Source organism: Nicotiana attenuata, unplaced genomic scaffold (assembly GCF_001879085.1).
Source record: "Nicotiana attenuata strain UT unplaced genomic scaffold, NIATTr2, whole genome shotgun sequence".
Lineage (NCBI taxonomy): Eukaryota > Viridiplantae > Streptophyta > Magnoliopsida > Solanales > Solanaceae > Nicotiana > Nicotiana attenuata.
The window spans coordinates 126,259-139,103 of NW_017672321.1; the positions used below are offsets into that span (position 1 = coordinate 126,259).

General features: G+C 35.4%; 2 protein-coding genes across 3 annotated transcripts; one reads left to right on the plus strand and one right to left on the minus strand.

The window, feature by feature from the left end:
* The first annotated feature begins 1,126 nt into the window (after positions 1-1,126).
* Positions 1,127-3,774, plus strand: LOC109212729 (alpha-1,4-glucan-protein synthase [UDP-forming] 1-like). The gene is made up of 4 exons (XM_019376401.1): positions 1,127-1,510; positions 2,135-2,385; positions 2,798-2,966; positions 3,193-3,774. Exons 1-4 carry the CDS (start codon positions 1,199-1,201, stop codon positions 3,532-3,534), a joined length of 1,074 nt encoding a protein of 357 aa, XP_019231946.1. The 5' UTR covers positions 1,127-1,198; the 3' UTR covers positions 3,535-3,774.
* Positions 3,775-4,204: 430 nt separating this feature from the next.
* LOC109212728 (probable tRNA (guanine(26)-N(2))-dimethyltransferase 1) lies at positions 4,205-12,413 on the minus strand. Of its 2 annotated transcripts, XM_019376400.1 has the most exons (13): positions 12,066-12,413; positions 9,551-9,838; positions 9,373-9,460; positions 8,418-8,539; positions 8,039-8,178; positions 7,881-7,953; positions 7,501-7,589; positions 7,307-7,412; positions 6,132-6,344; positions 5,730-5,924; positions 5,485-5,562; positions 4,583-4,808; positions 4,205-4,479 (listed from the first exon to the last, which is right to left on the minus strand). In XM_019376400.1, the coding sequence occupies exons 1-13, from the start codon at positions 12,207-12,209 to the stop codon at positions 4,475-4,477; spliced, it is 1,767 nt and encodes a 588-aa protein (XP_019231945.1). In that variant the 5' UTR covers positions 12,210-12,413; the 3' UTR covers positions 4,205-4,474. The 2 variants fall into 2 exon arrangements, with proteins under 2 accessions (XP_019231945.1, XP_019231944.1); XM_019376399.1 differs by having other exon boundaries at positions 4,205-4,808.
* Between the last annotated feature and the right edge of the window lie 432 nt (positions 12,414-12,845).

A 12,845-nucleotide genomic window follows, 5' to 3' on the forward strand; every position in this document is an offset into this window, starting at 1 on the left:
CGCCTACCTAAAAGGAGTATAAAGTAATCGAGACTATCCTATTGTGAATTAAAAGCTTATTTAGTACTCCTAAATCTTAATAGGGTTGAAAGTGTAGGAATTCTACAATTGGAAGAAACACCCCAAATAATAGGAAAATAATTAAATAAGTATTCCTAAATATGAGAAAAATAAATTAAAGTACAATTTTGTCCAATATAAAACTTATTTTTGAAGGGTAAAAAAGTCGAACGACATTTCGCTAAGGGTCTTCGTGCTTTTAATGTAGTATATAGTATAGATATAGATAGATATAGAAGATAGATAGATATAGATATAGATATAGATAGATAGTACTCCGTAGGCAAAATAGATGCAAAATCGTAAAAACAACTAATCAAAAAAAAAAAATGTACATATACTTGTATAAACTTTAAGGGGTGGTTTGGTTCGGGAATATAATGCAGGGTTGTTTGTGCGGTAATTAATAATGAAGAGGTATTTGTGCATTAATTAATAATGAAGATATTGTTATAGACAAATTACTTACATTTAATGGTCATATTTGTCTTTAAATAATTTGATCTTTGCATTGTTAATATATGTATTCTTATTTTATATTTTATCCTGCATAAATAGTATATCGACTCACGCATAATTTAACATGGTTACTCCCTCCGGTCCATAATAAGTGACCAATTTGCTTTTTTATTTTGGTACAAAATAAGTGTCTATTTATATAATCAAGAAAAAATTAAATTTATTTTTCCAAAATTACCCTTATGTACGTATCCCTAAAAAGTCTAATTTTACTCCTCACATTAATTAAGAGTAATTTAATCACACTAACTATTTTTGTCTAAAATTTAGTAGGGGAGTATTATTTAAGACTGCAATGTGGCTATTACTTTTTTCTTCTGCGGTCAATGGAAGAGTATATTATCTTGTACGAAATTTCATGTTCGATTAATAGGTGTACCCGTACCCAATGCGCTAAATATGCATAGGGCCATGTTCCCAAAAACGCCGGGGACGGGCAAATATTGCACCTTTTGACAAAATCCTTAACCATATTAACCCACTTTTTCCACACCCCACACTTGTCACCACCTTTACTCAAACTCTATAGTATAAAAAGCTCATCCTCTTTACCTTTCTCCACTAACTTGTTTCCATTGCTAAGCAAAAACACTCATAAACGCTTGATTAAGTCTCTAACATGGCTGCAGCAGCACCACCACTGAAAGATGAGCTAGACATTGTGATTCCCACAATTAGAAACCTTGATTTTCTTGAAATGTGGAGGCCTTTTTTTGAGCAATACCATCTTATTATTGTCCAAGATGGTGACCCTTCTAAGACCATTAAGGTCCCAGATGGTTTTGATTATGAGCTCTATAATCGAAATGACATTAACAAGATCTTAGGTCCTAGGGCCTCTTGCATTTCATTCAAGGACTCTGCTTGTCGCTGCTTTGGTTACATGGTCTCCAAGAAGAAGTATATCTACACCATTGACGATGATTGCTTCGTGAGATCGCTTTCCTCCTTAATATAATTCTTTCTTCTATTTATTGCTAAAAGTCACGTTCAAGAGTATTAGCATATTTTACTTATATGACAGAGTTAGAGTATGGACTTTATTTGTGTTTACCATGATTTTATACGTGTGAACACTCACGACACAAAAGAACTTTTACACTGTCAAGTCATTTAAAAGATAAATAAGTTAGCTACATAAAAAGTAATGGAGCACCCTATTACAATATAAGTTAATTAAATTATACAAACAATGTGGAATTAGGTACATAAAATACGACAAGGTAACCTATTACAACAAGTGAAATTACATTCTTGTCCGTGCTAATATGCTATTTGACATTTGGATCTCGATATAATTGTATCTCTGAATTCATGTGGCTTGATGAGGCTTACTTAGCGGCAATAGATATTAACTAGCCTTACAAGTATAAAGCTAAAATAGAATGGAGAAAACCAAACAGTATGAACGATCTTGTAAGACTAACAAAATAGTGTTGATTTGCTGCTCTTTGAATACTTTGTATATCTGTTTTTAATCTTCTCCTTAATCATCATTTTTTTTAGTATTTTGACTTTGTTTCATTTTTGCTACAAAATCTGACTCTGGGTGTAGGTTGCTAAGGACCCAAGTGGGAAAGACATCAACGCGCTGGAACAGCATATAAAGAACCTTCTTTGCCCATCAACTCCTTATTTTTTCAACACTCTGTATGATCCATTCAGAGATGGTGCAGATTTTGTGCGTGGTTACCCTTTCAGCCTACGTGAGGGTGTCCCAACGGCAGTCTCGCATGGCCTCTGGCTCAATATCCCTGACTATGATGCTCCTACCCAACTTGTCAAGCCTCTCGAGAGGAACACTAGGTCTCTTTATTTATTTATTTTAATGAATTTTTTACTTATATACAAGGACAGTGTTAATCATTTCAGTATAGCTCAACCCATTTTAGCAATCCATTGCCCCTCTTTTAGGGTTAATGAATCATAATTGCAACATCTAGTTACCTTCTAAATGACCGGATGGAGCGTGTGTGCTATTCCATGTGAAACATAGATGTCTATGTGAAAATTTTCAAAAAAATATTAAATTTTGAAATTCACAATCTTAAAAAGTACACCAAGTTCAATACTAAAGAATTTTAATGCTCGAATATCAAGTTTAAGTTGTGAATCCGTCCCTGCCTTAAATGTGAAAAAAATTCAAACTATTGACATATCAAAGTTAAACTCTTATTATTTTAATTTCATTTCCTAAGTGACTAGTTTGATGCAACAGGTATGTTGATATGGTGTTGACAATCCCAAAGGGTACTCTCTTCCCTATGTGTGGAATGAATCTGGCATTTGATCGTGATCTTATTGGTCCAGCTATGTACTTTGGACTCATGGGAGATGGCCAGCCTATTGGACGCTACGATGATATGTGGGCTGGTTGGTGCTGCAAGGTTAGCCACTTTCTTTAAGTTCAGTAGTGAATGGATTTAAGTAATATAAACAGAAGACAACGTAAAATTATTGTACCTCAGTAGCATATTTTAACATGTTATAGCAAGCTATTTATTTATTATTTTATGTTATGTTATCGACACTCGTTAATCAAGTTGGCTGCATTTACTTTTCAAGTGACTGGATTTTTTTTTACATAACTTAAACCCCTAAACCAATTGGCAGGTTATATGTGATCACTTGGGATTGGGAATCAAGACTGGATTACCCTACATTTACCACAGCAAGGCTAGCAATCCATTTGTAAACTTGAAGAAAGAGTACAATGGGATTTTCTGGCAAGAAGAAATCATTCCATTTTTCCAGAATTTGAACCTCTCCAAAGAATCTACTACTGTCCAGAAGTGCTATGTGGAAATGGCCAAACAGGTTAATGAAAAACTTGGCAAAATTGATCCTTATTTTGTGAAACTTGCTGATGCTATGGTCACTTGGATTGAAGCTTGGGATGAGCTCAATCCTGCTACTAAAGACACTGCCAAGATTCCCAATGGTGCTGCCAAATAAAATATTTCATAGTTATTTGTGGAAGTTTAGTTTATTTGCAGTATTTATAGCTTTGCTTTTATGTAATTCTGTCATCTATATCCTTTTACATTTTTTTTACTTGAGTTGTAGATGTAGCCATAATTTGGAAGAAATGGATGTAGAACTTCCATTAAAATCTCGTAAACTGTAATAAGCCATTTGGTCATAACTCTGATGCGAGGATCAGATGAAATAATTTTCTGTTTACTTCTCTTTCAATTCCTTTTCTTTTCTATTTTGTTTAATTTAACCTAAATAAAAACCTTGTCGTCAAGTAGAGCTACTGGTATCATTTTCATGCAAAACCTGTTAGAGGTAGACTACTTTTCCAACATCTCGCTTTTGAATATTTGATGAGCAAATAATCTAGCAACAATTGTAAATAAGCCCCTTTTATTCAGTTATTATATTAATTAAGAATTCTCATGAATGACCAACTTCGAACAGTTAGTAATAGGAACACTTAGGGACTTTGATCAGACTGGATACGTTTCAAAATCCCAGCCTTTGTTTCTGATCCAACTTTTTTTTTTTTTTTTTTTTTTTTTTTTTTTTTTTGTCAATGATGCAGAATGTTAACCTTAGGCACCAGAAGATAAATTAACAAAAAAAATTACTCCGCTAACAGCTGAGACTGTCCAGAGTCGAGTAACAACAACAAATATTTGTGGACATTTTAGACCAAATAGGGAAGCCATGTTACACAGTAGTTTTTTCACAAATGAAAAACAAAATTTAATACAGCAAAGAGACAGCAACTGGGACTAAGATTTAAATAAAGTTAAAAATGACAGAAACAAAACAAATATAAATAGCCCTACCTCCTTTAAGAATAAAAAGAACTGACAGATAAACAGAAGGATGACATCCTCCTCATTACCGATAGGCATTTTGACAATTACCAGAAAGAGGATGGATCTCACTCTGCAAGAAAATGCAGCAGAAGAGATGGATTATGATGGGATAAAAACGGCAGACATATTTGGCCAAGATAGAAGTTATGAATCAGATTCTTCGGTCTTCTTACGCTTGGCTGCAGGCTCCTCAACATCCTCATGGTTGCTACCATCACCATTCTCATGGTTGTTAATTCCATTCAAAGCTTTGGGACCCAAAAGAGACACGTGCTTACTGGTTATCTGTCGGCCTGCCCTTAGTTTTGGACCCCAATGCCTCTCTGGATTAGGGAGGAAACGAGCAACCTTCTTCGCCTGTGCCTTGCTAAGGGATGCAACAGCCCGAGAAAAATTAGCCTGAAATAAGTATGACGCCGAGATCAAAATTCCAGATAAAAGACTGAAAAAAGACATACCACATACTAGAAGTCAGGTGTTGTCTTCTGTAAGAATTCAAAGATCTTTTTCTTGATAAGTTTTGAAAGATCTTATTCTTGATTGAAAAGAAAGAGTAAGTCACCGTACAAATAAACACATGTAGATAACTTGAATGTGTGCAGATAGCTAAATTTTTCATGACTGTCGTATGTAGGTGTTACCCGAAAATCATTGACCTTATCGGAAGGAGCATAGAGTGGTAAATCTATTTCTTTTAAAGAGCGGAAGAATTTAGAAGCTTAAAAATACAGCGATTGTAGTTTTGTCACAAGTGCAACAGATTGACACGCAAAAGCAGACCATGTGCCAGAGACTTTTGGTGCCTTGTAATAAATGATCCCCGGACATTTGAAGTCAAGGGGACAATAGACACAGGAGACAGGAATTAAGAATGGAAACCAGAATCTCGCATTTCAAATTTCACACTAGACATGGCTGGTAAAGATTGGAGGCCAAGAACATATATAATTCATTTATTTTATAATTAGAGTTGGAACTTCATATTTCTAACTTCCTTTGGACAAAACACTACCCTTCTATGCCAGTGATAAAGATTCAGCAAAATTAGGTCACATTTCAGAAGATCAAAGTTCACCTGCAGTACAGGTTCCTTAGCAAGAATCACACTTCCAGCTTGGTCAGATGGTTGAGCTTTCACAGGATGATTTTTAATCTGCATATACGACGTTATCAACTCAGATGGTGGATGTGAAGGGGCCGTTATTCTCAGCATATGGAATAAGCTAAAGCATGGTTTTTAGCTAACTTGTACTGCTCTGCCTTTCAACGCGAAGAAAATCATAGCAAGAGCTGCCAGAAACAAGCACAGGATACACTTACCCAGCAACGCATGATATCCCAAATGACATCCATAGGAGCATCTGTTTTCAACCCCAAAGGATTCACATGAGTCCCTGATATGCGATATCCTGCGTTGATCACAGCAGAGCGAAATATTACTGCTGAGGGAGATGTACATTTCAGCGTTGCACAGAGATTGTGCAGACTCAGAAACAGAGGAATATCAGGTAATTCCTGCAAAAGCACACTCATCGGTCAGGCATTTAGAGAATGTCCTCTGAAAATAACTGGAAATGATTTTCAACAATATGATCTGGACTGAATAAGTAACGTGGTCTAGGTTACCTAAATAGCTTCAGGATACACAAAAAAAAAAAAAAAAAAAGAGTCGTACGGACAAAAGAAAAATGAGCATAATATCTATTTTAAGGCAAACTACACCTCCGAGACAGTTGTCAACACAGCAGAGATTCGCTCATAAGCAGGATACCGATCCTTCATTGACTTCACATCTGCGAGAATGGCAGCTACCCATTCTTGGTCATGGATGGGAGCAGACCAGATGGGTCCACCCATGTTGAATTTTTTACCACAATCACTGCACTCTTGAGAAACGGCAGGGCCAAATCCAGGGAGGTATCTGACACTGTTGTTCTAAAGATGCAGAAAAAGTTAAACATATAAATGGGCCATACTTGAAATGTGTTAAAACAGTATCAAGTAAGGATTTAAAAGTACAATGAACTGAATCCATGATCTATAGCATAGAGGAGAAATTTTCCCATTGAACATACAAAGATTCCAAAGGGATTCCTCCAACTTCCTAGCAACCAATGAACATGTAATCATTCTGGCAACAACATGAAAGAAACCACAATTGAAGAAACAAGCATGCAAGTATGATTTACATCCTGTTACACTTGCAGTAACAGAACAGCCGATATTGGTGCCTGTTAAAGTCGATTAAAATGTTCTATTTTCTTGACGTTATCTTCTTCATTAATAGAGGAAAAATAAACCCCAAAACGAGTGAGTGAGACTGTCAGTTCAGTGCTCCAAAAGATTAATACCGTGAATTCAGAAAACAAAGTGCAGCAGGTTATCACTATTTAAGCTGCAGTAGGAGAGTTAAAATTTCCAGCACAACAAGAGTGAAATCTAGTGGTATGCACAAGTACAGGTAGTTGGTGTTCCTCCTCCAATGATGATGGCCAACAAACCATTCTTGCAATTGGTGCATATTAGCAAAATTAGTACTAGTCAACACCTATAGACACAATATCGTCTCCAGTATGGTTTAGGGTTCTTTTCTTTTGTTCAGAAGCCCCATCTTTTAAATTAACTTTTCCCCGTTTTGTGGTAAAGAAAAGCCCCATCTTTCAAATTAACTCTTCCTTGTTTTGTGATAATTATGCCAAATACGTCTCAACCACATCTAGCTTGATAAAGCTTGTGAGATTAGTGGCTGATGAAGAATATTATTAAGTAACATGTATCTGCATCTTTAGGAACTCCTTCCATCTACCAAGATTTCTAGATTAGAGTATAAGCTGTTCAATCCAGCACATACCATCTTCTACAATTAAGATATTCAAAGATTGTGAAGGAAGAAATACCTTTGAGACAGTCCTCCCAACTGGCTGAAGATGGAAGGAGTCACAGCCAGTGCACTGATAGACATATGAGAGCTTCAAAGGAGTGCTTTTCATATCACTTGCAGAACTGCAAGCAATTATTCGAAAGCTCAAATCTACAGAGAGAAAATAACCTAAGCAAAATTGGCTAGATTGTAGAAAAAATAAACACTTACGTGTATATACGAACAAAAACACGAACATAGAAGTCCATCTGAACAGATAATACCGGAACTATATATCTTTTATATCGATTTGCATGGCTCTGAAACAAAATAACAAATAAAAAAAGTTAAGAGCTAAGAAAAATTAAAGAAGCACCCTGTTGTTTATGGTATAGGATCAACAAAAAGACGATAATGATGCTCCTAATTTCTACATTATTAAATTATAAGTGACGAATTTTTCCAGTCTGTTGGTTGAATATGCTAAGGGTAGCTGCTAATTTTAGAATAATGCTAAAAGAATGTAAAGAAAGGAAGTGCATGAATATAGCCAGAAATCATTATCTCACTGCTTAAAAAAACTAAAAACAAAAAGTTCACAGATGAAGTACCTCAATAGACGCAAGAAGGATGCGCAAAGCCATTTCATGGCAATATTTTCCTCTCAAAGGATAGGAGCCATATCTAGTTGCAGATGATATCACGTAAGCAGGATATAATGACAAATAGAGTTATGTAATGCCAGAAGCAAAGGGATTATTTTGGTTACTTGGAATAGCAAACTTCTCCATTTCCTCCACATAACACTGCCATATCAGTAGCGGTACACATCAACATCCCTCCATCAGCAACAGATTGAACTGCTGAGTCCAGGAACACAGAAGGTGCTCCATAAGGATCAAGATCAACCTGAAACAACACTAACCAAAAATGTATGAATGATAGCTCAGCTTAGAATAGATATTAACAAAATTATTTAAACATACAATTAACTAGGATAAGGAACTTAAACGTGTAAAGTAACTATCCTGCACGTGTTTGCCTTATTAATTCAACACCAAAGAACAGTTTTTACTCATTACAGGTGGTTACTAGACACACCCCTGTGCAGAAGAACATAAATACGATGAAATATTGTATATTCATACCACATCAAATTCTTTTGGGTGGGTAAGCATATAAACTCTCGCATCAGCAAGGTGAGACTCCACCTTAGAGCATGCTACTGAACCATTAAATTTTATGTTTCTCCTGCAAGCTTCCACAGAGGCTGCAATCAGAGAGAATACCAGTCAAATACCAGTGTTATCAAAGGCGAAAAGCGCAAAAAGAAACTCTAAGGTCTGTTGGGGCTTTAAGCGCAAAGTACAAATAAAGCATGGGCTTTAATGAAGAAATGTGCAATTGAGAAAAACGACAAATATGTATGTGTAGTCCAAGACTAATATTTTAAAGCATGAATACCAAATATATGGACAAAGAAATAGAAGAAAATTTACGATAAAGTGAAATATCAACGGTTTAGTGTCGACTCTTCAGGATTATACTCATTGGCAAGGAAATGTATGCCTTAGAGCCTTGATGACAACACTAAAGCGCCCGTTAAGTGAGGCGAAGCGTTCAACCTGTTTTGAGCTTCGCTTTAGGGCTTAAGTGCGCTTTAAGCGCACCTTTGATAACACTGTCAAATACTGGATAGGACATTGGGAATAATATCTGTATCAAGTTATTATACAGATGTTTTGAAACAAGACAGGCAAATGTGTCGGTTAAAGCTACATACAATCCTCTGAAATTTTTCACAGGGTTTATCTCATATTATCACTACTACAAGGAATTCACTTTAATCCTTGCATTTATTTAGCAGCTTTAATACCTAGACACTAAAGTCAGTCCCTGAATGATTACATAATACGCACTCTAAGGTAGATGGTTTTAGTCTATTCCATCAGACATTTTTACTTTTTTTTGTAAGTGAACTCTTAACCCAAAAGATGCTTTCCTTTTTCTTTTCTTTTTCTTTTACCATGGTTGGCAGTGAGGGTTAGAGTTGCAACAGCACTAGATACTTTGTACTGCAACACCTAACTGAGACAGAATTACCTTTATCATTGTCAAGGGCCACAACCTGACTAATTCCTTCTACTTCACGCGCATACCTTAAAGCCCTCAACCCAGAAGCTGAGAGAGCCTGTTAAGTCACATTGAAATAAAACAGTTAATCAACCACAGCAAATACCTCAATAAACCTATAATAATCAACACAAAAATGGCAAGAAACCTCGAGAACTCGTGGAGGCTTTAGTTCTTCTCGGCCTTTTCCCCGTAGGTTTTTAGTCTCTTCCTCTGGTTTGCTACATGATTCATTATGGGATGCATCTTCCAAGACTTCAGATCCATCATTGGATTCACCATTATGCTGCACTGAATCATCTGGGATTTCCGCTTTAGCATCAGGTACCTTATTTCCAGCCTTGGTTCGTCGCCTGGTCAACATTGCTTCATGCTCCTGCTTTCGTTGTGATATAAAGGTCCTCAAAACAGCTATAGACATATCTCTGTTATTCACCTGGTGGAGATGGTTTTAAACTGTTAGATTTTGAATCTTTTGTACACCAAAATAACAAAGATGAGCTATAATAAGGTGGCTACCACTGTCTCAAATGTTACCATAAAGAAAAGTATAAAAGGATGTAACTTGACTGCTATCAATAAACCACAAAGTGTTGTACAAGCAAAAACTGCTCAACTTGGCATGCCAGAGACCATCGAGTACTAGATTTTTAGTACAAGTTGCAATAGACATCTTGAAAAGACTAAATTACCCTCTCCTAAATATTTAATGGTTGGAATTTAACATGAACTGAGCTGTCATAAAGTCAAAAAGAAAGGAAATGTCCACATTTATCCTGAAATATGATAGTAATTACATTCCGAACCATGTTACATGAAGATGTAGGCATGTAACAAGTACGAGTGTACGACATGTGCAGAGATCCTTTGTAAAACACAAGAAATTTACTAAACGAATGTACCCATGTTGGAGAATTACTCGCAAATGGTAGATACATATGACCAACATAGAGTTAATGTAATATAGTTCCCAACTGGCTTGACGCAATTATTTTTTGCCAAATGCAACATAGAGTTGAGCAAAGAGTCAAATGGTTTGGTAATTCCTCATGAAGGGATGAATCATGAAATTTTTGTATCACAACTCTGGATGTTTATATTCATCCTTTGCCGTAATAGTATCTCAAGGTTTATGGCGATAACCAATATATTTACTATATGACCATTAGCTAAAATATGTCGATAATTAACTAATTGATGGGCTGCGGGAATAGTTGAAGCCAAACACAATGGGAAAAGGATGCTTATAAAAGGAACACACTTTGTAAAAGGATGTTGTCCAAAAGCCATCCAAGTAATTGTAGTAAAACTTGTCTTGCTGAACCCTTGGCTTTCTGGCATATAAACGAATTCAAGTAATTTTAGTTCTGTAAAACCATAATGAGAAGTTGAAAACGAATCTTTGTTTTTGCACTCACAATGACCATTGAGTCTGCTCTTTCCGTCAGAGTCGGTCAAGTGCATAACAAGGTCCATTCTAGATGAATCTGATATTGACCTTTTTTTCCAGAATGCAATTGGTCTCTAATATCACTTCCAGTCATAGGCTTTTTATTTGTTAGTCCTGGTAAAGCCCCCAGGCACATTATTTTTTTCTTTTCATGCTCCATACAATTGCTCTATGTATTATTAGATGTTTTGTATTATTTTTAGAAAAAAATTAGTTACATATAAATTTTTACTAATTTTTCCTTCATCTACAGATTTTTCACCATAGATTGCACTTTAATTGTGTTTTGTGTTTAAATACCTAACAGAACTTGACCTTAATACTTTTCTACAGTTTTCACTTTTGACAATGTTGTTCTCCCTCTCACACACATTACAAGAGGCAAGAGCACTGACTCAAGAAGCACCTACACTCTAGACATTGCAAATTCTAGAGATATTAGAACTTAGTGAAAACTTCTCAATGTACTCTCTAATAAGACAATGCTATAGAGGGAAAGTAAAACTTCCTAATGGACAAATAGTTGGTTCTCAAGAGAGTGCTAAAGCAGAGTTGATCCTTATCCCTCTCCCATCCGTGCATGCTGTATTTAAGTTTATCCCAAAGTATCTAACAGAGATCCTACACCTATATCCCTGTCCATTTCAATTACTAGCTGAATTCGCCATGGAGTTCAGGAGCGATAAAGACTATCGTGGTGAATACAGTAAGCACAACACAGTTATAGCAGGTCAAGTGGCAAACAAAATAAACTATTGACCTCTGTGGAAATTTTTGTTTTTGACAACGCAACTATTACACTCAAATTAGCGAATCATTGTGTTTTGTGAAATTTTTAAATTTATTTTGTAATTAAAAACATGTCTTATTGCAATAGAAAAATCAGGGAACTATTGTTAGTGAAGCACTCTTCTATTTTGATAACAGTCGTGCCCCGGCAACTTGCTATGATTCCACCGAAAGTAAGTGCTAACTCCCATCAGCACAAGTATCGGGTAACTCTACTCTGCTCATCAAGGCTTAGCCAAATAGCAAGAATTAATGAAGCACTTTTACAAAGCTTAAAACTTGAAAAATATTTGGCACTATAAATCAAGGTAATTATAAAAATTAAAGCTTTGAACTATGGAAACAGCTTTTTTCTTGAAAAGTAATACAGTGAAACTAAGTTACACAATACATAAAGGATTTTAAAAAAAAAAAAAAGGAGGACCTGAGTTTTGTTGTAAAAAACTTCATTTTTAGCATGCATAAGAATCTCAGCATCTCCTTCTTTGATGATGGTGTAATCATTGAGATCAAATAATGTGCCGTCTCCGTTCTGCTTCTCTTCATCAGTTTTGTTCTCAGCCCCCATTGTCGACGGTTTCCTGTGAGATAATGGCCAAACAAACGCCGATAATGGGCAAATAAAGATGAACAGTTAAAGGTTTTTTTGGGAAATAGTGAATGAAACTGCCGAGCTTAAATATGCGAATACACCACTCCCACGCTTATAGTAAGAGCAAAAACCCTAGTGCTCCTGAATTTGGGTGTTGGGCAGTTGCTGTGCCGGAATTTTTTAATATTTTTTGTACAAGGTTTTTTTTTTCTTTTTATTTGCTTTTGAAAGGAACTTTTTGTCAAATTAATGTTTGCAAAAGTCTCTTACCAAAAAAAAATAAAAAAAAATGCTAAAGTTTAGAAGTCCAAGGCGTAAAAAAAAATCAAAGTGTCTACAATTTATTAAATTGATTGTTCATTTTTCAGTATGAAAATTGTCCACTAACGAAATTAAATCATTTTATAGATTTTATTCTTCTTTTTCAAACTAATCCTCTTTACTTAACTTTTTAGATTGCCCAAGGATACTGTCCAATCTTTTAGATTAAGAAAATTAAATGTACTTTACTGTCTATAATACAAGCTAAGATACGGTGTTACGTATTTTTCAAAACATATTAAATACTCATATTTTGATTATTCTAATTATAGTTAAATTAACAATATCAAT

Coding starts and splice junctions, on each gene's coding strand:
- LOC109212729 (XM_019376401.1), top strand. CDS start 1,199: ATGGCTGCAGCAGCACCACCACTGAAAGATGAGCTAGACATTGTGATT. Junction 1,511..2,134: donor CCATTGACGATGATTGCTTC/GTGAGATCGCTT, acceptor CTCTGGGTGTAG/GTTGCTAAGGACCCAAGTGG. Junction 2,967..3,192: donor GGGCTGGTTGGTGCTGCAAG/GTTAGCCACTTT, acceptor ACCAATTGGCAG/GTTATATGTGATCACTTGGG.
- LOC109212728 (XM_019376399.1), bottom strand. CDS start 12,209: ATGGGGGCTGAGAACAAAACTGATGAAGAGAAGCAGAACGGAGACGGC. Junction 9,839..12,065: donor TTTTTTACAACAAAACTCAG/GTCCTCCTTTTT, acceptor CATCTCCACCAG/GTGAATAACAGAGATATGTC. Junction 8,179..8,417: donor ACCCAAAAGAATTTGATGTG/GTATGAATATAC, acceptor GTGTTGTTTCAG/GTTGATCTTGATCCTTATGG.